This window comes from Scardinius erythrophthalmus (assembly GCF_964197995.2).
Source record: "Scardinius erythrophthalmus genome assembly, chromosome: 2".
Taxonomy (NCBI): domain Eukaryota; kingdom Metazoa; phylum Chordata; class Actinopteri; order Cypriniformes; family Leuciscidae; genus Scardinius; species Scardinius erythrophthalmus.
This window is the reverse complement of record NC_138222.1, coordinates 29,588,945-29,616,116: the sequence shown is the minus strand read 5'-3', so window position 1 is coordinate 29,616,116 and position 27,172 is coordinate 29,588,945. Positions and strand designations below refer to the sequence as shown.

The following is a 27,172-nucleotide window of genomic DNA, read 5'->3' as shown; positions in this document are numbered from 1 at the left end:
TAATGATTGAATAAATTAAATTCAAATAAAACAATAATTGAATAAACACTTTAAATTGTAAGAATATATCATAATATTACTGTTTTACTGTATTTTTTATCAAATAAATGCAGCCTTGCATAAGAGACTTCTTTCAAAAACATTAAAACATCTTACCGACCCAAACCTTTTGAACGGTGATGTACATGGGAACTCTGACACCTGTTAAAGGCTTTTAAATGATACCTGCTTTGTTCAAATTTTTCTGCATACTGCATAACTAAGTCAACTGAGGAATAAATTAAAGGTGCTCTCAAATCTAAAATCTCATGTTCTCTTAACTCTTTCCCCGCCAGCGTTTAAAAAAAACCTCCGCCAGCATGTTTTATCATTTCCACAAAAAATGTCATGGCCCCCAGAATATTTTATATATTTAATATATATTAAATATGAATATCTGAACATGCAATATATCAAAAGAAAGAACAGAGCCTCAGCTTAAAAAACAACACAAAACAGGTTTTATTCTTGTTTCATGCATTCTTTTTTTTATCAACACTTGTCAATGTGGTTAAGTATCATAAAAAATGCAACATTTTGAACAAAAAGCTGAGAAATTCATGTCGGATCAGATCAGTCAGATTTTCTATTCTTTCAGAAGATGCGTAATAGCACCCCCTACCGTATGACAGTGAAAACACAGAAAGCCAGAAAATCAATGGCTGGGGAAGCGTTGTCTCATAAATGATGGAAAATTCCGTCAATGGCAGGGAAAGAGTTAATAAGTGGAGCAGCTGTACAGTTGGTGTAAGTGGGGTTGAGGTGGGCAGTACCACTACAGGCTGCAGGAAGCCGATGAAGGTACAGAAGCGTCCTCTCTCCTCCACTAGAGCTCGCCGCACCGCCTGCTTCTCTGTCTCCTCCATCAGCAGGTACATGTCATTCACATCCTGCATGGCACTGTCCAGCTGAGGCTGAAGGTCCCCCCGGCCTAAAAGGGGTGACAGAGAGCGTGACAGAAAAGAAGGGAAGGAAGACAGGGAGAGGGATGAAACAAGGTGGAGAATGGACCGAATGAAAAATGGCCAAAGTATCAGACAAAATAGAAGGTCAAATGGAAAAATGAAAAGATTGTAAAGAACAATCAGAAGGAAAAAAAAGTGACACAAGAGGGAATACAGCATTAGAACATGAGGATCATTCTCTCTTCCAGCCTCCAACAATACAGACGTAGTGTGAACACAGAACAAAACGAACTACTCCGACTAGAACCTACACAACAAATGGAGACAGACACCTCTGAACTCTGCGATCAAACATCTTCTACTCTTAATTAAACACATTGAACCTCCCAGAGGAAGTTTAAAGGTTAACTCATGCAGACTAGATTGTTAGAGATGGTCATGACCTTTGCTCAGGAAGCAAAGTCAGTTAGCCGCAGAAGAACTGCTTCCAGGAACACAAGCAGCATGCATGCTGGGACGGCATCAGCAAAATCATGCACTAAGCAAACCCTCAGCTGTTATAATAGGAGAAATCACTTGTAAGTTGTCAAGCCAAAATGTCATGTGGGGGTTAAATCCGACAACCACAGAGCTGTCTGCAGACGTGTTGGGGTCTTTTTTGAGTTGAGGCCGGGTTAAAGGGCCATGCAGAGAAACGAGTGAGAAGAATCTAAGTGAGCCACAGCTTTGCGTGGAAAAACATACTTACCCTGTAGCTCTATAGAGGGAGAGTAGATGAAAGAGAGAGAGAACACAACGCGGGGGGGAATCCAAGAGAGGGAAAAGAACAGAGAGAAAGAGATAAAGAGAGGAGGGAGAGCACTGTGTTAGGGTTAGTATTAGGAAGCAATTCAGCTCATTTCACGGCCAAATTGTTTCAGAAAAGCCAACCACCACAGCCAAATTAATCAAAAACCAGCCAAAAATGTACGATTTAATGTGCAATGGATCCAAAAGAAAAACAAATAGGTAGCCTGGTCTTAGAAGGAGTGAGATGCCGGACTTGTAACAAAAGAATAAAAGGGAGCTTTCCCTTTAACACCGGACTCTTCCTAGTAACACACAGGATTGTCATCCTATCTTCAAAAGCAGAAATTATTGGCTGCTGGGATATGAACACGAACTGCTTAGCAAATGAGGTGAGAGTTGCACTTCTGCATTTCAGCCGGCAGAGGGGGTTGCTTACGTTACAGAGGATTGTTTGCCTGATAGAAAGGGATCAGTAATTTCACCAAGCGCATTCGCATTGTGCACTCTATGCAGTCTATGCGGCTTTAACAACAGCTCTGAGATTCATCTGTCCATCATCGACCATTAGAGCCACTAAAAACATAGTGAACGCTGATGGCATCCAATCAGCTGGTTGTTCTGAACGTCAAATGAAACAGACAGTTTTGACCTTGAGGAAATGTCCTTGAGTTATTCCCAACACATTTCTGCTTTGCAATAGGGAAAAGTTATGTAATATTGATCTGATCCACCAGGTTCACTGACATTAAAACACTGGTATGCTAGTGTGTTGTTGGTGGGTGCTACTATGACAATATTTCACAGAATAAATTGACCAATTTTTTTTGTCATGCTGAAAATGTCTTGGTGAAAAGAAGGTGTGTTACCTTTCCTGGCTTTTTTCTGTAATTTCATGGTGTCCGAAGATTTTTTCTTTATTTCATGACGAGACCGTTTGTACTCTGTGGAAATGGAAGTGTGTGAAAATGTTTGTGTTGTTTAATTTTTAAGAACTGACATAGTGCGCATATGGACAAAAAAAAAGTGCTTAGTCACCTTTGGCATGGTCCTTGTCCAGTTGATTGGCTGTCTTCTTCCAGTCTTCAATGCGGTCCTGTAGAGGAGTGATCAGGCTCTCCATCAAAGCACTGAGAGCAATGGAGAAAAAGTCATGTTTTCAACCATTCGTAGCCGAGTCAGAGGTTCTCATCCAGTTACAGAGGGATATGAACATTCACAAGGAAATATCATCAAACCGGTGGCCGGTTCTGATCATGCGAAATGAAAGCTTTGGTTTACAGTGTGGCTTTGAGTTTGAGGCTACCATTCATTAGACTGTCAGAGGGAACTGTCTGCAGATGTCCACTAATGAACTGAGAAAAGTGTGTGTATTTGTGTTCTCTTGCCATGCCAGTGTCATCAGACTTTGAGAGTGAGTCTGCGATTATAGTGTGCAAAACAAAACACAAGATAAAGCAGACATGAAATATTGATTGATTTACTGATTTGGGTTGTAATTAATGTTAGAAAAATAAACCATGTAATGCCACAATAAACCAATCAGAGTCCAGTATTCCAGGTGACTTGTCATAATGCTACATAACAGACAACACTGTTCAGTTTCATACTGTATATGATTTCCATATGAAATGTATAGCTATTACTTTTGGCCCTTGTTTGTGCTCTAGTATGTTCTTATGTTGTGTAGAATCATATGTAGTATATTATTTGTGTTGTATATAGACTTCTGAACTATAACACACAGGAAGTAGTTAACAGGAGGAGTGCGGTCGTACTTAGTAAAATGGCGTAGTTTCGCCTCAATGCTGCGATGCCTCATACACATGCGGGTCAGCGCTGATCCGATATCCCTGGTGGCACCTACAAGGATGCACAAGTGAAAGAAAACCTTGTCAGAACAACATTGAAATTATAACACTGAAATTACTGCACCTTTATACGCTGCACTTTAATCACTAGCATTTTAACTTCAAGACATTAAAATACTTAATTTATGACAACTCTTAGAATGGCTTTAGCATGTATTCGAATATGGCAATGTTAATGTATTTGGTATCGGCGGACTAGATCTGCTACGCTGCTGCAGAGCAAGTATGGCCTCGCTAGAGTTAATAGATACGCAGACACGCTGCTGCCATTGTTATATGTAAGATATATGCTGCTGCTGCTGCTGCATAAATAGACATACATAAATCCCGTAGCAGATCTAGGCAGGTGGAGCTGAGGGAGGTGGAGGGTTTCAGAGTAAAGGCCCGTTCACACCAAGGACGATAACTATAAAGATAACGATAAAGAAATAATTCTAAAAATCGTTCTCCATATTAAAGAATAACAGAGTTCACACCACAACTATAACGATAAAGATATGAGGAACGATATCGTTGGGATCACTTTCAGAACGATTTTTTTTCAGCTGTCAAACGATAAAACACTGACAGCCAATCAGAATCCATTCTAATTTAAAGGTCTCGCGCATTTAAAATGGGGCGCGCGCGCGCGTGCTTAGAATAAAAAGACCGTTATCGTTCGTTGGTGTGGACGCATATATAGTTATCTTTGTCGTTATCTTTATAGTTATCGTGCTTGGTGTGAACGGGCCTTAACTCTGATAATGCGCTGCAGGACTAGCAGTCTCATTGGCTGCAGGGATCAACAGAGGCCAATCAGCTTGTGTCATGCGGTAATGGTGTGATTGCTTGTGGACTGTAATTAATAGACCTATCAGCCTGCGCCCTCTAGAGTTTCATGACTGAATTAATTTCTCATTAACATGGACCAGTAATGTATGCTTTCTGAAGTACAAATAGAGTGGTTTCATTTACCAGATTCCCCAAAGTGTGTATGTAACCTGTAGCCACAGTATAAATTAGGCTATTTTTAGTAGCAGGTTGTAAAAAAAAAAAAAAAAAAAACCTTTGGAAAATCCTGACCCCAGTGTTTATAAAAGGCAGTGTGCTTTCTTCCAAAGAAGGTGGTCTGGGCAGCTATAATTTTCCTGAAGTGTTTAAGATGTCAAACTGAATTGTTGAACTGATAAGTCTGTAAGTGTTGCCTGGAACCACAACAACCCTTTAGATTTAACTGTACCATGACCTTCAAAATAGGATACAATTTTTTATTTACAATATAGAAACACTGTATTTCATACGACTGTCACAACACAATACGAAAAAAAGAAAGAAGACAGTTTTAAAGATTAAATGTTGAAATTTGACTGGCAATCTAACTCAATGTCATGTCATCATAACAATAAACATTAAAAGGTAGCCTATATGATTCTCTGTTACCGGGGTGGCTGTGGCGAAGGATTTACCCGTCTATTCTCCAAATGAGTATTTTCAAATGAGTGATGAAAACCTACATTCCAGCATGAAATCCTGGTCTGTGCTGACCTCAGATCTCCAGTACCAGAGGAATGAGATTCAGCCAGATTAGAGAAGTTCAGTAATCTAGGCCTTACAGGGTTAATCTAGGCCTGTCAAACAGGCACAAACCCTAACAAATCAACCCTGGCCCTCAAAAGGTAAAAACTGTGCCTTAAACATTGGGTTGAAGAGCAATCTATTTTTTACCATTTATGGAAAATGATATAGACCTATTTATATCTTACTGGTATTTATTTCAGCCCATATTTATGTTAAATAAATCACCAACTGTAATTTTAAGTAATTTTAAGAGCCTAATTTGGTTCTCAATTATGTTTCTTAAGGATCCACACTGTCTCAGATGTTTCTCCTACAATTTGAGGAGAGATAAAGACATAAATGAGTCTTGAATTGAATTGTTGACATTTGAGAGTTTAGAGATATAAAATAAATCTGAATACCATTGCGCAGATTGTTTGTTTTTGAAAGAATTTGTTAATATTGAAATGTCAGACTTTTGTACTTAGTGTCTTGACAAATATGAGAATAATTTGAGACTTTGATGAGATCTTTTGACAGATTTTTTGAACAAGTAGAATAACATTCTTATTAATCCTGGAACAACATTCAAATCAACCAATCAGATGGAAGGATAGGTTATCAGTTAATGTCAAGTTTAGGCTTAAAGTCGCCATGAACCGGAAGTTACAAACAACTTTTCTCCAGTGTTGTGACGTATTTCCAAGTGAAACGGAATATTGAATAGAGGGCAGGGTTTTACTTTAGCGCTCCTCCTCTCCATCTCTCGCTCACAGCAGACTAACGGTTTGAGGGGAGTTGCCACGCCCTCGCGCCATAGCACATGACAGGAAGAAACGAGAAGTCGTTTCGAGGGGGGAGGGAAGGATAACATATTTGATTAAATAATATTAGGGCCCTGAATTTTTTAAAATTAATGAAGTGCACAGATAAATCATTTATAATAAACACTACAATATTACATATAAAAACACGAATTGTAAAATTAGATTTCATGGCGACTTTAAAACAAGGGTTAAGGGTAGAGTTAAGGGTAGGGTTAAGTTTAGGGGTAGGGATAGGGTTAGGACTATGTCTTTGGATAGGAATGTTGTTCCTTGATCAACAAAAGATGTTGATCCAGGAACACGTCTTGCTTGGCAAAATCACAGCGATCTTGCTTTGACATGCCTTTGACTTGTATTGCCATTATCTATTATCTATGGCCAACAATCTATTGCCATTTTGCAAGAGCAGTAAGGTGTTCACTAACAGATTTTCTGCATGGCTGCTCTGAGCGCATTGAGTTAAACATGCATGCGAGCCGATACACACACAAACACACACAGGGCACACATGCGTACAAACAGTGCTTCTCCAATGAGAGCCTCCAGTAAGCCACGAGAGAAGCTCCATTCATAATTAACACATTCCTGCCTCATGCCTCCTGTTCTACCCAGCAACCATTCATTAATCCATCCCACAAACACACAGCAGAGTGAGATGATACAGTGTCTAATGTCAAAGTGCCACCATATCTTAAGATAGTGAGAAAACATTCCGAAAGACAAAAAACGGGAACGAGTAAGCGTGAGAACGGAAGGCGCAAGTGAGGTTGCACATTTTAATTGCTTCTGAAATGAGACGTTCTTTAGTGTTTGTGTCTGTTTGCATCAGCGACATGAGATGTTTTTCTGTTTGTGAACCTTCCGCTAACCCCCCCCCCCACCCCCAACAAAGCTACTGTATATAAAATCAAATATTGCGAAGGATTCATCTCAGTCTTCCAGTGAAAATGTCAGACTTCTTGGTGATGCATACCCAATTTCTCCAATCATTTAGTTCGCTTGAACTCTACACCAATCATCTGCAAGCTCAGATTCAAATCTGCCTCCTTCCTATCAACAAATGATGGATAGAACCAAGAGAGAGCTCTAAATTTAGCTTTTTTGATAATAACTTGGATGTACGTCACAATACGGAAGATAAGATCTGATGCTACTTCCATTTCATTGTTACTTTAACGTAAAGGGAGACAGCAAACATTTGGCTAACAATACAAGTTCTCCCGGCGCATGCTCAGTTTTCCCAATGAGTGTCTCTCCCAAACCTTTCGAAGAAAATATCAGACTGAAATGTGATGGCCATTTGAGAATGTCCGGCTCAGCGTGTGCTCTGAAGCAGTGTACTGTTGTTACCGCAGTAATCTGTACAGAGTGGCAGTATTCACACAGCGCTGTCGCCTCCATCTGTTACAGCAGCCTGTGTTTACTGTTGGCCTCATCGCTAAGACCCACACTGCCACACTAGCCCCCACATATTGATTTTTCTCATGACATTTAGTCACCACAATGTGAAAACGACCATCCTGGGGAAAGATGAGTGGAAAGTGTTTACAAGCTGGTGGACTGTTGTAAAAGAGGGGGTAAATCTTCCTCATGAATGACTGTATTTCACTAATCACTCTTTCAGTGCCATAACATTGCCATACCAAGTCTAAAATTCACAATATAATAATAACAAAGACATTGTCAATACAATGACTAAATCAATATAAATGTAATGTCTCATAACAAATCAAGGCTTGCATAAAATATGGGCACCATGAAGGTCATCTGCAGATACAGTATTACTACTATATTATTTTTAATTTATAGGCATCTGTCGATATTGGATATTCACTAGTGTTCAAAAGTTTGGGGTCAGTAAGATTAAAAAAAAAGAAGAAACTAATACTTTTATTATTCAAGGATGAATTTAACTGATCAACAGTGACAGTAAAGACATTTATAATGTTAAAAAATACTGTTCTTTTAAACTTTCTATTCATCAAAGAGTCCTGAAAAAAACATGTATCAATGTTTTCACAAAACTATTAAGCAGCACAACTTTTTTCAACACTGATAATAATTAAATTTCAGAATGATTTCTGAAGGATCATGTGACACTGAAGGCTGGAGTAATGGTGCTGAAAATTCAGCTTTGCCAACACAGGCTCCCTGGCTTCCCCTCTACCAGCTCGGCATGAGGTTGAGTCCCCAGCTGCACCTCGGGCCTCCAGGCCCATGTCTCCATCTCGGCCTGTCTTCGCTCGCTTCATCGTCGCCCCGGTCAGCCGAGTCCCTGTCTCCACCTCGGTCCCGGAAGCCAGAAGCTCCGCCTTGGGCTTCCAGGCCGTGTATGTCAACCTGGTCCATCGGCCTCTCTGCCCTGTAAGATGCTCCACACACCCTTGTTCCGTCTCTGTCATGTCAGTCCCAGGGTTCAACCAAGCCCTTCAGGCAAAGCTCCACCCTGGCTCCTCCCACCATCAGCTCCATCATGGTGTCTGTCTCCACTAACTCCTCCGGGTCCTCTTCCGTCACCAGCTCCTCGCCCACCTCCCTCCACAGTTACTTATGGCACGGGAGGAAGGGGTGACTACTGTCACGGACTTGGACATATTCTGTTGTGTTTTGTTTAATACCTGTTTCTCTGCTCCATTTAGTTTTGGTTACTGATTATCTCCTCGTTTGTTTCTATAGTTACGTATGATTTTCACCTGTCAGACATTTGGTTTGTCTTAGATTTAAACTCTGTGTTTTTTGTTCAGTCCCTTGTCTGTTATTGTCTTATGTAAAGTATTTTATTAGTCATGTGTTCATCATTAAAGTCTTTCTAGAGAATTCCTGACCATATATGTTGCTTGTCTAGAAAAGTTACAATAAGAGACTTTTTTCCAAAAGCATTACAAAACCTTACCCACCCCAACATATGAATGGTATGTGTTATGGTCAAGTAATGTATAGTTATTTGTGCATGCTCATTTCCACAATTTAAAGCTCACCTAATCTTCAAAAACACTAATATTTTAACACTATTCAATATAAACTTAAGCAAATCTCAAAATGAACAAATATGACTTTAGATTTTAGTGTATTATTTTAGTTCACAATTTTAATATGGGACATTAATTGGTTATTGGCCATAACATGGAAAAAACTTATATACTTACTAAAATTCTGGCTGCTACCAATTCCGATGCATCCCTGCATCAAACTGGTGACACAGTATGACACATATTGCCCATTAAATCACTCTTCCGGCTGTGCGCTCCATATGCATAAAAAGTTATTCACGGCAGAATATTTGCTCACTCACCAACACCTGATAATAACTGTGTGTGTGTTTCTGTGTCAGCGTGTACTGTATGATCATCTTCCATCATTTTACATCAGAGACAAAAATGGATGAGATCTGCCTGTTGGGAATTCCTTCTGTGGCTTCCGAACTTAATTGAATAGAGTAACTGGATAAAGAGGGCCATTTACTTGGCTGACGACCAGCAGAAAGGCATACAGAGCAGAGCACTTACACGAGAGAGAGAGAGAGAGAGAGAGAGAGAGAGAGAGAGAGAGAGAGAGAGAGAGAGAGAGAGAGAGAGAGAGAGAGAGAGAGAGAGAGAGAGAGAGAGAGAGAGAGAGAGAGAGAGAGAGAGAGAGAGAGTGGCAGGTCTATAATGTTGAGTTGGGTTTTCAGAAATAGCTGATGTACAGGTGCATTTACTCAACGTTATCATCGTTAATCTTGACTTGCCATCTCAAACCATAAAGAAAAAAACGAGCATAAAGATGAACACAGAACAGTGATGAATGTACACACACACACACACACACACACACACACACACACACACACACACACACACACACACACACACACACATATATATATTATATATATATATATATATATATATATATATATCTAAAAAACTAAATATTACCAAAATATTAATAACTTGGTAGCTCTAAGTAAGCAAAATTAGGTCAACACAAACAGGCTGTGCCCTTATAAAACATTCACATAAAAACATTTAGCCTATTTCACTCATGTTAATTTTTTTATGTGTCATTTTTTATTTGTACAATAAATGATATTGGTACAGCACTGGTTCACTACTTGTAGTCCAATGCGAAATCTAGGTCATCAAAAGCAGTTGAGCACCAGTAATATAGAGGAGGCAATAAAATCAGCAGATGTACTTAGCCATATACAGTAAATGAATGCAAACAGAAATATGTAATGGCTCTGCTAATATTCAAGTATTGTGATGATTGTTTTCACTCTCTCTATGGGCAGCTTCTACTGTCCAGTCTCTCTGCTTGTTACAGGGCAACAGATGGTGGGTGAGACATGTAGAGCAGTGCAGGACTCAGGACAGACAGGCCAGTGAGTGGTCCAAAAATCATTTAGTCTGTGCAGAATGACGAGACAGATGCTGCCATGACAGGGCACTGTGCTGCTCTCCAGGAATTATCTAATGCTATAGAATCCCTCTTTTAAATTATGTTCAAATTATTTGATGTTTCGAAAGTTTTGTCCATTTTGGCATGTCCACTAGATTTAATTATATTAAATAAATAAAAAAATAGATTTTTTTTTTTTTTAAACAAAAGAGCCAACACTCTCTCATGGCAATTTGCAAGTATTTTATATTTTAGTGAATTTGTATGAATTCATAGGATCTCATTTGTACGTTTTCGTACGATCTGGTTCTTGAGGGTTCGGTTTAGGGTGGACCTTCATGCTTCATGTAGACTGGGTAAACCCAGCCTGATCTGCCGGCGATTTGATTTCGCTCTGCAGCTCAGGCTGGAAACCTGTACATTTATCTCTGCTGCTTCCTTTACAAATTTCACAAACTGGCTAATCCACCTGGCGCGCTATTGGCAGGTTTAATCCAATCCAATTCCAAGGCCGTTACAGCTCTGTCCAATTCCTTTTAACCTCTCAATGATGCTCAATGGCTTCTTTTTAGCAAACAAATCACTCGAGTGGGTGTAAATAACACTAACTTTCATGTTTTTTTTTTGTTTTTTTTTGCGTAACCTGCAAATATCGCTCAATTCCATTGCTGCTCTTGCAATCCGCTGATCAACACGTTTGGTTACACATTTCCTGCCTGGAGTTTTCGCGTCACTCTGCAAAGTATGTCACCCGGATCGTTGGTCTGATTGGTTGAAGGACTATCCAGTTGCGTACAGAGTAGTAGAAAATTATAAAATAATACATAGCAGACTCCCTAGACCAATGTTCAGTCTTAAAAGATTGAGCTTGGTCTGGTGATAGCCAGACTATGCTTCATGATGTTTTCATACAAATTCATTCAAATTTGCCACCAATTCTCAAAAACGTAAAATAGTTTAATAGCCAAATGAAATCAATAGAATCAACTTAAATATTAATATTCTGGCTGATACAAATAAAATAAACCGATAAATATTTTCATGTTATGGCCAATAACCGATAAATGCATGACACTATACAGTAAAAAAAAAAAAAAAGTATGATAAACTTCTATACTATTTTGTCTACATAAATGAAAAATAAAACACTAAAAACTAAAGTGAATGTTTGCTTCAAAACATTATAATGTACAGTGTAAAAAATAAATCATATAATGAAATATCATCACTGTACCACAGTATCTATGGACTATGGAAATATTAGAATATGCATTAAAAGTGATTGTATCACATCGTTCTCCACCCCCTCCTCTCCCTCTCTCCCATCTGTCAAAGTTCTCACTACTCACCCAACCCCACACCACCCCTTTCCTTGAAGTAATTCAGACATCCCTTTTTTCTCCGTCACGAGAGCTGATGATGTGTGGCGCATGTTGCCTCATGACTCCCTGTTGAGCTCCTGAACATGAAAGACTGTCAGAGAGACTTCAGCCTGCCGGGCCTCAACCCCCCCACAGACCAGCCCGCACCTCTCCAGAACATTCCTCCTCTCATTTCACCAGACCTAACCTTTGACATACAATATTTTTTTTCTGCTAATAACACAGGTGCTTTAATATGTATCTAAATCAAAACAACAGATAGTTACACACAGGGATTCTGACAGACATCAAACTAGCTATATCATAATGATCATGAACAGAACAATTCCAGTACTTAGAAGGGTAACAAATGACCTTTATTTTACATTAGTATTATTATTAGACCCTCAAATCCATTTAATCATTCAGTGAGGGAGAACTGAGCTTATAAATCACATCAAGCTCATATTTCATGGACTATCAGTTAACCTCAATGAGGCAATAGTGCTATTTTCATTTCCACTTGATGCAAATACACCATACGAAAGTGTTTCCTGTACCTTGCTCCATAGCCATAGCTTTATGCCCTTCATGCTTTGCCATAGCAACTGGAGACATGCAATCTGCTCAAGGATTTTTACCTGCCAGTTTTCTTCTCTTTGCACCATTCATATAATGCAGACATGCTCTCACACAAACACACAAGGTTTCACTGTTATGCAACTGCATGAACACTAATACTTTGTGTATTCAACTCATATATGAGAAAATACTAAAGGGGCTTTTTATAGTAATTTACACTGAACACAGACAATGATCGGATGATCATCATTTGCAGATTATAAGTGATTCTGTTTGATTATGGAAGAAATGGAAGCACAGTATACACAGTATGAGTTAATGTAGGGACACCAGGACTCAAATACAGGTCACATTAAGAACTACCGATTATGAAGAACTGGATCCCAAGGGTCAAATGGAGTATAGTGGGGGCTTCTTTGTTTGTTTGTTTGTTTGTATGTTTACAGTAAGCCCAGTAGTGTAAACCACACAAGATGGCCTAGTTCCCAGGATAGTCTGTGTCCCTTTGCATCAGACATTCGTGGACATCTGAAGCCCCGGTTACACAAAATATACTGTACAAGAAAATACAATAACAAAAATAAAACACATAAATAGTACTCTAAAAAAAAAGAAAGAAGAAGAAGTTTATTCTCTGTGCAGCTTGCTTGGCGGGCACAAATGACCAATTCTTTATTTTTATTTATTTCAGTGAAATTAATGTACTATATTTTAGTTCGCAAATGTTTTTTTTATTTTATTTTATATTTTGTATTTTTAGGGGAAGTATATTATTTGTACTAAATTGTATTTATGAAATAGTTATGATCCACATTTATAATCTATTAACAACTTTGGAAACCACTCTTTCTTTTCTGCAGAAAGAAGATTATTGCTGAAGTGAAAAAAAGTATAAAAAAGTGAAACTAAATTGTATATGAAATATACTGTATATGTTTTACTCTAAAACTGTATATCTAAAAACAAGTTGTGCTCTAAATTTGAGTTAGATATCTCAAAAAATGAGCTTTCAAAAAATAAAGATTTTGTTTGGGAGCAGTACCAAACATTTCCACTAGATGAAATTCGCTTCCCATTTGTTTCCAATGCGGTCATTTTTGACAGTAATGCTAACAGTACAAGTGTGAATATTTATCTTTTCGAATCATGTCCATGATTTGTGTGTGTGTGTGTGTGTGTGTGTGTGTGTGTGTGTGTGTGTGTGTGTGTGTGTGTGTGTGTGTGTGTGCGTGTGTTCACATAGCAAGTGCCAAAAACTTGACCAAGTTTCATACTATTCTGATGAAGTAAACAATTCAAATAAAAATGGCCAAACAGCACCAGAGGGTTCAGTGAAGATAATATAACATAACTGACATGTAGAGATTTTATGCCTTTGATGATGCCTCTGTGCAGGTCATTCCATAGATTAGAGTATGGGGTACAGGCCAGGGCTGAAATTTACACACTACGCTAATAAAATGTCAACCAAATTTCATATTAAAGCCACTCATTAATTTGTTTTGTATCCCATAACCGAGGCAAATTCATTTCCTTAGGCAGTACTGCCAAAATCAGTCTGAGGACAAAAGATTCATTTCAGCCGATCCAGTGTGCCAGGGTTGGGGGTGTTAACATTATTGCGGGACATCCAAGTGAGACTGAAGACGGGATTAAACACTGAAGCATGTTAAAATGACCATAATTTTCATTTTGTTTTCTTATAGAAAAAAAAAAGGATTTTGATATCCTTAAAGCAAGACAATATAATATGAGAAGCAAAATTATTGAAGATAGTAATTCTTATGTTTGTTAAATGTTCCTTGGTTTACTATTTCTTACCCCAGTTGTTTTAAAGTCGAAATGGAATGGAAATTCTAATTTCCTAATCTAATTGTCTAAATGCATGTTATTGATCCAATTCCAAACAATTCATCCATGCATATCTCATTTTTGTAAAAAAAAAAAAAAAAAAAAAAATATAGACCTTGATTTTGAATTAAAATACCATAACTCGATCTTCTGGTGACAAATGCCAGACTTCTCCAATATTTTAGTCTGCTTAAACCACACACCCTTCTTACACTCAACCTCAAGTTTGCATTCAGATTTGTAAAAAAACAACAACTGATGGACAGAACTAAGTCCCCATCCTACTTTTTTTTTTTTTCTCAAAAATACATTTTACTCGGATGTACGGTATGTCACAATACAGAACAAATTATCTACTTCTGTTACATTGCGACTTTAAAAAGAAATGTCCCTAAATGTTCAAAACAAGAAAAGCTATGAAGGTAAATATCGTCTCCACATCACCGAAATGTCTTGATTTGCACAGACACTCATGCAGTTATTATAAAGAGGCATGAATACACACTATATAATTAAACAACAGTACTGTGCTGTTTAAGGGTGCACCCTAAAAGCGAACAGAAAGAAAGAGAAAGACAACAAATGATGACTGCAGCAGCACATGAAATAGCATAATTCATGCAAGCCTTGATTCCCCTCTCAGCATGCGTCTGTACCTCAGAGCTTCTGCCCCAAAAACTGCTTCTGATTAGACTGAGATGCTCAGAAAGAACTGCATAGAGAATCACTGGCAACCAAATATACGTCAAACCTGACACCGCATGAATTTCATCAAACAAATAAAAGGGGGAGTACATGCATAAAAACATGAAATGAATTTTTTTTGGAGACTGTTGGGTAAGGAAGCTGGGACGATTTGACCCAATTTGCATTGATAATCATTCATAATCAGTAACCCAATGGTGCTGGATTGGGAATGTGGACGTAAAAGAGAGAGAGATCATCATCATCATTATATTTGAATTCCTAAAAACACCGGTGCGAACGTAATGCGGACTGAGAAAATATCACAACAGAAAAGAAGTTCGAGTCCACTTTAAAGTCCAAGTACAAATCAATGCAAAAAATAAAATTAAAAAATCTGTTTAATTTGGTCACTCCTAATTTTGCTCTCAATGTACACCAGATTGGTGTCCTTAACTTTAAAATGTGCAAAATTCTTTAACAGCCCAGCATGTTCAGTCAAACATTTAACCCAAGATGGGTCAAAACAACCCAGTGCTGAGGTAGTCCCTTTTTGACACAGCACCATTTTTTAGAGTGTCCATCACATCTATGGATTCAGCAGTTTCTGCTTTTACCCAAATCAGCTTTCAGTCTATTCAAAGTTGTGTTAACCCTATTTTTATGCGTTAATACTAATAATTAACATGGAAGTCAGTGACGTTATATATTTTGCTTTTGCACATACAAAAAAAAAAAAACACACACACATGCTTACATAGGTAGTGTGGCAGTGCAGTGGCCACTGGCTGAGCTCAATTCCTGTAGAGTGACACGTAAGGTAAGGTGAGGTGCTGCACTGAGTCAGAGTGTGTGTGTCACTTTGCATTACAGTATCTGGGCTGACTACAGTGGTGAATCGTACCTCCCATCACAGTCCACACCAGGTCACGCTCACTCAGATCTCACCACTCAAGTCATTCTGCATGACAACTTTTGCACATTAAGCATCAGAGAGTGAGATCTGGAACATCTAAAACTGATCATCCTAAATGTTCACCTACAATAATGTATTGGAAGTATTAAACATTTTGCATTGACTGACATTTTGTTTTGACTGACATATTAATACATGTAGACAGTGGGCTGACATGCAGGGACATAGATTGGCTGTCTCTCTGGATGATGCTGTCCTCATATTTTATTGCCTGTGAGGCAAAACATCTGACACATCTGGAAGAGCTCACACTTATCCTCAGAGAACACTGATACAGTCCAGTTTAGGGTTGCACCAGCTATAATCTTACTTAAACTGATGCATTAAGTTCACATTATGGGCATAGTGACTATTTAGGTTGAAACTAACTCTGTTAGCGTTGAGTTTTTGACGCATTAAATTGATTAAAAGAGACAGTAAAGACATTTATAATGGTACACAAGACTTATTTTTCAAACAAGTGATATTCTTTTTAACTTGAAAGAATCCTGTAAAAACGGCACAACTGTTTTCAACATTGATAATTATAATAAATGTTTCAAATAGCAAATCTGCATATCAGAATGATTTCTGAAGGATGATGTGACCAAAGTCTCAAGAGAAGCCAGGTTGTCCCAGTATATTTTTCTATTGATATGAAAAATCGGGTACATTTACCAATATAGCGGGTGACTTATGTATATGTTGTTTATTAGGATGTTATGATGAACTATATGCCTTTCTCCACTGACATTCTATGATGTTCAAAGCATAGGATATAGATTTTTGGAAGGCAGACTGAGATGTCGAACGGGAACAAGGTTTGTGAAACATTAGCAATATATTATTAGCTGTTTGATAACATAGCCAAGCAAAATACTATTAGTTAACGTTATGTGTCCAACGTAGAGAGCAATACATAAAATGAATTACCATTCTGATACATCGACTTGTATATGAGCCTGCATAATTCACTCTTTCACTCTTCTTCTGAATCAGTTTCTGGTTCAAACATACATGGCTGAATTAAAGGTGCTGTATGTAACTTTTTTTATAAAATGAATCCTTTTTTTATTGCCCGTCTGTGAAGGGGTTGTAATCACACATTACATTTATCCACTTTTCGTGTTTTGCTATTACCTCTGAAGGCCAGTATTCCTATTTTTATGTGAAGTCTCCGGGTCGGATTTTCTGCGAAATCCACCGGATGTGACGTGCATGCGCGCCCCCGAGCCTACAGTCTATTGCAACTGCACTGCAGCTAACGACATGGAGTCTGATAACACCAAAAAACGACCTGCCTCCAGCACAACACAGACTCCAACACAGACTCCAACACAAACTCAAAAAAAAAAACAAATATATATATATATATATATAAATATAAAAAAAAAAAATATATATATATCTGCTGAAGCTCGTCAGGCCAAACGTCAATCGGATCGACACAGGACGAAAACACGGATCAACATCGGCAAGGCGTTTGAATTATGGAGAGACCTCCGTTTTGAAATAGCAAGGTAAAATATAACATACATAGGACATGAAATGAATACAAAAGACTGTTCCATGATAACAAAAAGCAGGTGCTTTAGGATGTAACTTTTATTTTATGTACTAGATCTACTGTCTAACGTCACTCATCCCACTACTATCATATTGATTATAATACACATTTCCAGACATGTTCAGTACAGTAATATTACTTCCTACTGTCTTATTGTTACACTGAAATTGTCCAGTAGTTGACTAACCGTTTTCGTTTTCATTCATTGACCTATGTTGACATTGCTGATTGTGAAAGATACACAAATAGTTACTAAAATAATGCTACATAACACCACATGTCGGCAAAATACAGTCAATGTAACGTTATCATGGTACGAGCATGGAGCATTAGTTCTACGTCAAGCTGATAAAAGTAGCCTATTATGGTAATGTTGCAGTGGGAGTTTACATGAGTTTCCAGCATGTTGTGTGATGCTTTCTCCGTTGTGTTGAAAGTCTCAGTGTGGCCGCCGGTAGTGAGTTCGCGCTCTTGAGTTTGAGCACGCGCACGAGCACTGTTGTTGCAATCTGAAACATCACTGCTAGAGGCCGCTGGATCCTACATACAGCACCTTTAAATCAGTATTTACATCGCATTTCCTTGCCATTGTGTAGCGTTTACTACAGTAAAGTTGACCGAGTGGATCAGTTAGGCTATTCTGAGCTTGAGTGATTGCGTGGAGGCAGGGCTAATTTTCATATTCATGGATCCATGTACACTAAATGGAAAGGTGTAGATTTACATTCAAACTATTCCAAGGCATGAGGACATTTATTTCACAGGAAAAACATTTAAATATGTAATTTTGGTGATCAAAGATGAGTTTAAAGGGATCAAATTATTGACAACAGGGGGGCAACCAGTCACTCACATGAGATCACAGCAATATTTGTGGACAGCAACAATCTAATCTATTCCCAATAAACCAAGTCCTTCCCTAAATTTTTTTCTCATTCGAGAAGCCGTTTTTCTCATCACAAAAGGGAAGAAAAGATTATTCATGAAGAACTTCTGTTTTATGCCGATTTATTCCGTTTTTAAGGTTATGTTTCAACAGTTTAATGGTACAATGCTAAAACATTTAGAAGTGTATGATTTTTTTAGTTCCCATTTATGCTACAGCTAAGCTAAGTATCTTCTGCACAGCTTGGTTAACAGGTCCCTGAATGCAAATATCCACAAAGCTCTTTTCTATATACATTAATGCAGTGCTCAATCATCTTTCTGTCGTTTGCATGGATATACTTTGTTGAGAATCCCAAATGTAAGTGAGATTCCAAAAATATCAACAATCCATATTCTTTCAGGCCCAGGAGGAAATCGGTGTCTAAATAGCAAGGTCAGTTCTTATCTGAGAGGAGCCAAGTGTCTCCAATCTTCTATCAAGCCATACTGTCCATTAACACACATCAGCAGTTAAAAAAAAAGTATAATTATGAGGGAAAGAAAGTAGGTCTGCAGGCCTCAATGTCCCTCTGATTGAGGCCAACCATCCCTCAGAGACATTAAAGCACCAATCATGTGCAATCTAATCGAGACAGGAAACTTTCCGTCACCAAAGTTAGAAGTGTAGATCCAGATCAGCCAGGCCCTCTGGTCATTCATTACCACACAACACTAGGTCAGTGTGCTCCTCTCGCAACCTTCTGATCTCCCTGACCAGGCCTCTTTTTACACATGAAGAAGCCTCATTCAGCGTCTGTCACGGAATCCCTTTATATTGCAGCAGCTCAATGCAAATCGCCATCCCAGGCTTCCCAAAACACCCTAAATGACCGCTTTCAAAAACTCGACCTGGATATTCATTGACCTGACAGATGAACAAAACCAAACAAGACTCATCAATTGCTCAGTTGAGTGTATGAGATCATATCAGTAACGTTGATGTGCACATTGTTTGTTTCAACACTCCATGGAGAACTCACATTAACACATTAAGCTTCCACTCATGTCTTATCAACACTCTTCAGCGTCAGAAAGAATTTCCAACTCTAAACCATCGTAAGGCTGTGGGTTTGATGCTTTCCAGATGGAAACTCAATGCAAAGAACAAAGCATCCGCGAACAAAGTCAGCGAGAATTTAAAGGCGTTATTGGGTTGGTTTTAAGGTGAATGCTGGGTGAAGCTTTTTTCATTAGCTGGTCTAGCAGGAATATGAGCTATGCTGTAATGCAGATAATCGGGAATGTTGCCTTAGTTTATGGCTAGCACTTCAAAGCTTCTAATCACCTGCTTTAACATGAACCGAAACAGACAATTGGCCCCGAGGTGCAAGACAAAATCCAGCGGGCCAATCAGCGCAGCTGTTAACTATGGTGGTGTAATGGAGGATGATTGGAATCAGCTGGGCTGGGGGCCAATGGCAGGATCTGGGTTTGATTAGCAAGCGCTTACCCAGCCCTCCTGAGGCTGAAGGGAGAATGAACAGACAGAGGGCAAGAAATATTTACTCTAAAGGGAAGTTCTTGGCAAAGGACGCTGCTAAGGCTAAAAATACTCCAACGCCACTGCCGACACCAGATGTCCTTTTCATTAAAAATAAAAAAGGTATAGGGGAAAAAATAGACTAGAAGTTTTAGCCAAACAAAAATTTCCTAGTACAACCTCACCCCTGCCATTTTCTTGGCGTTGTCTTAACCCTTCCACAGTTGAACTTTTTTTAATCTGCTCTTGGATCAATCCACCCCAACTTGCTCACTCTTTTTTTTTTCGTCCCGGCTCTTTCGGATATTTGCCAAAGTATTTCAGGAAACAAAATGACCTCATGGTTGACGGATCCATGTACAGTAGGCGGTAAAAACAGCACTCGGAAGACATGATCTCACCAGCACTAAACAATACAAACGCTCACTCATTTGAGCTGTTGCCATAGTGCACAGTCCAAACTTTCTATTTTCTTCACCCCTTCCCACAGTCTTTGGAGATATGGAAGAATAATGTTTCATCAATATGGATAGTGTGAAATGCTGAACTTCTTGAGAGGAAGATCAGAGTTTCCCTTTGAACGTGAAGCTTTTTCCCTTTGAACGTGAAATACCGGTGTGCCCCAGTAAAATATTTCTGATAAATACTTTCCAGATGATGATTATTACTGAATAAATATTTGAGTATACTTTCCCCTAATAATATGTAATTTATTCTTTATTGTATGTGCAGCTTGAGTTATCAAAATATGGGCACATATTGATGGGGGTCCTTTGTCCCAGTAACGATGAAAGGCTAGACACGCCCCTGGAAATAATATCTCAGACTGTTTATTATTATGTAAAATTACTTTAGACTTTGCTATGAATATGAAAATGCTATGAATATAAGAACCCCCAATTCAAGGGCTTCTGATATTAATGAATTAAAAAAAGTGAAATAGCAGTATGTTCAATGTATAATATCCACTCTACTTTCCCACAACAATGGAAATTACAAAGGTAGGTGTTGCTGTACTGAGCCAAAAATTGACATTCAGAACCACTGTCTGTTGGTCAAACATTTATCTTTGCTATATGTTTTCACAGGTCACAGTTCACCAAACCTAAACTTTGGTAATAAGTACAAATTAAACTTTGCGTATGCTTGCACTCCTGCAGACTGTAAAGTGAGCTCACAGTTATAATAATGTAGGCTACTCAAAGGTTAAACCACCTGAAACATCAACAGCCACGAATGCACTCTGGGATGTGCTGTAGTTTTTCTTTTTGTTGTCTAGATTGCATTCCTGAAATTACAAAGTTCCTGATACAACTGTGCATGATTATAAGTATTATAAAGCATTCTGGAGATACATTTTTTTGGTGGAAATCTCACCCAATCTCTAGGGACAGAAAATGACTAGTTAAAAGGATGTGACCCACTGATGTTTCATGGCAAGTTTCCTGATGCACAGATAATGACTGAGGAATGGTGTTGAGATGAGATCAGGAAAGACTGTGTATGCTGTATGCATGGGAATGAGAGAAGAGGAAGTGTGTTTCTGCATCTATCAGAACAGGAGAAATGCTGACGGGATGGAAAAAGTAAGGCCCACAGACAGTCTCCAGGGCAAGAGAGGCCAAACCAGGGGTCAAGGTTTGGATGGTCATCTCTAGCAGTCAGTCCTGGCTGGTTGATGCTGAAACTACACCATTAAGTCATGTTGGAAAATGACATAAATTCCAGAATAATAAGTCACATGGCATTTACGGCTCAGCCGACAGGCTCAAAAAAGTGTTTCCAAAAGCAGTTTCCAATTCACATACTTTTGGGGCTGAAGACACCAGCCAAGCAACTGCCATTGAGATGAATGGGACACTAATGGATAGCTTTTACCAAATATATTAGAACTCCCTGGGCAGAAGCCTCTAGACTACACATATGGAGAGCAGCTCTGAGAAGGAAGAAAAACAAGCCAAAAACAGTTTTACTCTTCCTTTAACTAGATACTCATGATGAACAGACTGATAAAGGGCAGGCAGGGGGGTTAACACTGGAAGCATTCAAATATATTTGAAGATAATGCAAATAAGTTACATCTCATATGGGTAATTATTATTTTTATTATTCACTTTTAAATATTCTGTGTGCCATGAAACAGTAATGAAGCCCTATTTATTCATTGATTTAATGATTGATTGATTGATTGATTGATTGATTGATTGATTGATTGATTGATTGATTGATTGATTGATTGATTGATTGATTAAACAAAGGAAGGTCCCGTTGAGATACAGTATCTCCTCTACCAGTGAGACCTGGTCAAGATGGCCAGCAAAAAAACAAAAAGTACATAGAAGTACATAAAAATCACACAATAAACAATCGCAAAACACCAAAATCTAATAAACAATGCAGTGATGAGAAATTCATCAGCTAACAGGGAACCTTCTCAAAACTTGAGCTAACGTTATGGCAATGTTCTCTCAGTTATGAATAAACATTATTCCAGTAAAGTTCATAGAATGTTTGTTCAGAGTTATCTGGTCTTTAATAATGTTCTCAAAATGTTAGCACAAAAACATTATTTATATATCATTCATTGAATTTTTTTTCACTCTCTGAAACATTTAAAGAAGTTTTTTAAACGTTACTACTTGTTTCAGAACATTAAAGAGTAATATTCTCATCTTACAAAATGATATATAATGAAGTGTATGAAAAATATAATTAAAATATGTAATGAAAAAAGTATTAAAACATTTAAAAAACTGAATGTTTTGAATGTTCAGAAAACGTTCAGAAATAACATTTTCATAACTTAATGGGAACGTTAGCAAAACGTTTAAAGAATATATTTTTTTGTTAGCTGGATCAGACGAGTTAAGTTTTAGTTACTGAACAGAACAATCAAATAATCTATAAAAGGTATTATATAAATCAATAAATTAATGTAACACAACACTGCAACTGTCTATGGATTTACATGATCAGTGCAGAATTGTATGTGACTGTGTGTTTAGGCACATGGATATGCATGCCTCTTTCTTGCCGTCTACCTCTAAACCTGATGGCTGCAATGATTATTACGCACCATCTGCTGAGCTTTGCCCATACACACAGCCGTATAAAAGTAGAGGCATGCCAGGTCTCATAAAAACTCGGTCTGTGTGTCACAGTGACAAAGAGGATTACATTATCGACCACAGACATAGTACATGCACATGCATATGCACACACACACACACACACACACACACACACACACACACACACACACACACACACACACACACACACACACACACATGCAATAGTGCTATAATATCCACTAACTACTGTATTAGCTCTGCTATAATCCCACTGTAACTGACTATGGTGATCTAACCACTAACCCTGTGGCATTTTAACCACACACAATCAACATACTGACACATGATCTAGTCAGTTTGTCAGTGTCTTCATGAAAAATTCAGAAATTCAGAAAACTCCCACAATAGCCTAACTATAAATACACCCATCAATACACCGTCTCATATTCTCTCTCACACACACATACAGCTGTAGTTGTTGTATTTAAGATTACAGCCATATCAGTGTCACAAGCTATATCATTGCAGAAACAGATTAATCATTCAAAAAATACAATCATTTAATAAAATTCAACCTATAGAATATAGTAAACAATTTTGTACATAACTCAGTAAAAGAGTTTGTCCGGATAAAAATCATTGTCTTGTGAGATTAAAAATGGGGCATCCCAAAAATATATGTTTTTTACATTCAGCTGTAAAACCTGTGTAGATTAGAATTGAATAGAATAGAAGGGAGTATTTATGTTCTTAAACTTTTTGTGCCCTCAGATCCACAAAAATAAATAAATAAAATGTATGTTGCTTTATACAGACAGATAAGAAGATTCTGGGAATTTGTTTGATTGTTCAGAAGAATAATATCAAATTATGTTAGGGTATTAAAGCAATTGTTAAAAAACATGTACCCTGAACTATTCAAGTAAACAAAAAGTTCCTGTCAGCGAGTTCATTACAAGGAGCAGAACAGAATTCTGGATATTTCAGGCATTCCAAACACTCCACAGGGTTAATGGGATCTTCACAACTCCTTACATTTTTGGGAAATCCTTGACGTCTGCAAAGCAAGAACTGTAGGAATCTTTGAATCAGTGTTACAAGGACAAGGGTTGAGGACCTAATAACAAGGGGTAAATCAATTTAAGTCTCCAGCCTGCTCCATTATCAAAATAAAAAGATGGTAGGTGACAATGAATGCAATAAGAAACTGAAGATTATGCATGATATATTTTATGTGAAAGAAGAGGGGGCAGTTGATAAATAAGTAGAGAAAGACAAAAACAAGACATTCATCATAAGTTTGGTTTAGGAAAATGGTAAGGCTCCAACATGTTGCCAAATGCTGCCATTTTGTGTAAATTTAGCATCACTGCAGCATGAGTTTTAAACACTTTCCCCTCTGTCATGGGTCCAGATTTCCCTCATTCGCTGGGTGGAGGGGCTCCCTGAGAATGGTTTTGCTAACAGCAATCCCATCTGGCTGAGCTCCAGCTCTCCTTTTTCTACAGGCTGTGGGAAAAAGTGTCCGGCACTGCAGAGCTCTGTAATCATTTCACCAGGACTGAAAACCCACAGCCCTTGCTGACCTTTTCCGTGTCCAGCGTTTCAAACATGACAAGACAATGGTAACAAACCAGACAAACAGACCAATGGCCAAGAAGGCCATTCACAGGAAAACTTTAGGGATACAAAATCTGCACCCTAGTGAACTCCATGCACCTCCAGGGGAGACTGAGAGATTCAGAGTGAAAAGAGCTGCCAAACTCCAACCTCTCCCACTCTCTCTAGGCCTAATCGGTATGCTTTCATATATGATGAGTTTCCTTGTTTATGGGGACATTCCATAGACAATGATTTTTATACTGTACAAACTGTATATTCTATTCCCTAACCCTAACCCTACCCCCAAAACCTACCCATCTCATAAAACTCCACACACACACACACACACACACACACACACACACACACACACACACACACACACACACACACACACACACACGTAGTAGTTCTTGTCAGTTTGAGTGTTGCTGTCATTAAAGCAAAAGTAAATACTAAATTCTAAGACATTCTGAAATTTCCACTTAAATTGTTATGCTGGTAATATAATCTGTAATGACAATAATCTGTAATGATAATTTGTAATAATGTGTTATATGGAGGGGAGGTGGGAGGGAGGGGGAGTATTTTCTGTTTTAGATGTTTGGTGCATCTATACATACAGATGCACCAAACATACATACATATCCCAGTTATGTCTGTGCGTTAGAGATGTCTATTTCTAGACATGAACACATGCAGAAAAAGGAAGTAAAACAAAGATATGCAAACACACAAAGACATATAAAACAACAAAGCCCAAATCAGGATTTTGCAGAGGTGATGGCCATGCCAACACACCCAAAGGACCAACAGATATAGAAGTGATATACAGTGAGAGATGGAGAGATACAGGTAAAATCAGAAAGAAACAACAGGAAAAAGTAAAAAATAACAACATACATATTAAAAAAGAGAGAGGAGTTTCCCAAAGACAAAGAAAGAAGCACTATAAATGTGCTCCTTCCACTGGGAACAAGAGAAAGTGGACAGGAAAGAGACCATAATAATAAAAGATGAGGAAGGTTAGAGATTGAGAGAGCAGAACATGGAATTACAGTACAGCCACTACATAATCCATCGATAAACCCGTCAATGTCTATTCATTTTGTCTCCATTCATGCTCTAATACTCTCATCATTCAGATCTATATTCATTCTCTCTGTCCATCAGACCCTGTCATCTCTCAATCCCACGGTGCACACTGCAAATGGACTTAATGACTTCAACAGTTTATAGCTTTTCAAGACAATAGCACGACCCTTCAAGACATTCTTTGACTGTCTGGGGTGCTGGGGTAGGGCGTAGAAACATATGACACACTTATTGCTCTGGATTGACATCCACATGTAAGTGAGGAGAACACAAAGGGTGCAGTGCAGACAAAGCAGAGGTGGATCAAAAGCTCCCTGATTGACATATTCAGTTCGTGGATGGAACAGGAGAGAAGGAGACATAAAGACAAGAGAGAGAGAGAGAATGGCAGTGTAGGGTTAATTAAATGTGTGATGATAGCACCAGCTGAGCCAGCAGTAGAGCCTGTAGAGGTAGATCACGCCTGAATGCTGATTCTTAATAGCAGGGATTATGCTCAGTCCGGCCTGGGCTCACCCACTGATCACCCTACAACACTCATGCTCCACACACACACAGATGAAAACACATACATTCTGAACACAGCACATATCAAAGTCATCTGTCTTTATCAGTGGACTGGACTCATATAGACACTTGTATATTAGGTTGTTCTAGGCAGTTTGATCCTGTAAGTTCCATGGCAAAATTACACAAAAGGCATAGACACAAATTCCACCTGCACTAAAAAAATGAAGAAAAAATAAATGTAAAAAGTGGAATACACATTTACTGTGCTCTGAGGACTAGGGAGAAACAGCACCTCCTCAACCGCAGGATGAGAAAATAATAAAAAAATACAACAAACTAAACAACACAAAGATTACAAATCACGAGGTGAAATTCTTCCAGATGGAGGCAGCGTCTATTTTGCTTCCTTAGAACTCAATGTATTCTCAAGGCGTGTTCACAACATGAATGTTTGGAACGAAAATTAGGTCTGATTTTAGCATGCAATTTGTTTGTTTAGACCAATGCTGTTCCGGGCATGTGACCAAAAAAGCAAATCTTATTGGTTATCCAGTTTTTTCTTTTTCTCTAAATCAGTGGAAGCCACGTGGAAATGTTTGTGTCAGTCTGAACAAACACATTAACAGCTATTCATTCAAATAAAATGTTTATTGCGCTGAATTTTCACATTTGTACATGTCATGGATATTTGTACTGGTGTTAACAGGCCTTTATAAAGGTCTAAAAGTGTACATGTGAAGGGAGCATAACAAAATATAGGTGAAAACAGTCACGAGAAAGCATGCAGTGCCTCCTTAGCACTGTGTCTGGCTGATTACCCTATCAATGCAATTTTGGTCGTCTATTATGTTCTCAAACATTCACAAATGGGCCTGAATGGATCAAACTGGTAGAAATGGATGGAAATGTTGAAAATGTATCTTTACTTCCCATGTTGCCAGATCAGCAAATACAAAGAGACCCTGAGTACAAACATTTTACTGAATAAGAGCATGAATTTGTGCAAGTCCTTGCCGAGAGAGAAGGACTACCTGAAATGTATAATCCTACCTATTGTATAATCCAACCAAAACCTAGAACTGGGTTATGTCTATGGTTGATGTGAAAATGTCTTGACCGTGTGAGTGATTTGCATGAGAA

The 27,172-nt window shown here is 38.3% G+C and overlaps 1 protein-coding gene across 9 annotated transcripts in view; it reads right to left on the bottom strand.

Annotated features, from left to right (window-relative positions):
- Positions 1 to 27,172, bottom strand: part of mtss1lb (MTSS I-BAR domain containing 2b) — a 72,196-nt gene that overhangs the window by 9,374 nt on the left and 35,650 nt on the right. For 8 of the 9 annotated variants that reach the window (XM_081359074.1, XM_081359075.1, XM_081359072.1 and 5 more), the window contains exons 4-7: positions 3,509 to 3,593; positions 2,769 to 2,860; positions 2,600 to 2,674; positions 813 to 970 (exon numbers count right to left, since the gene is read on the bottom strand). The exons of the other annotated variant lie outside the window; for it this stretch is intronic. In XM_081359074.1, the coding sequence (XP_081215200.1) occupies positions 813 to 970; positions 2,600 to 2,674; positions 2,769 to 2,860; positions 3,509 to 3,593 (410 nt within the window). The remainder of the gene's footprint in view (positions 1 to 812; positions 971 to 2,599; positions 2,675 to 2,768; positions 2,861 to 3,508; positions 3,594 to 27,172) is intronic. 9 annotated transcript variants of the gene reach the window in all.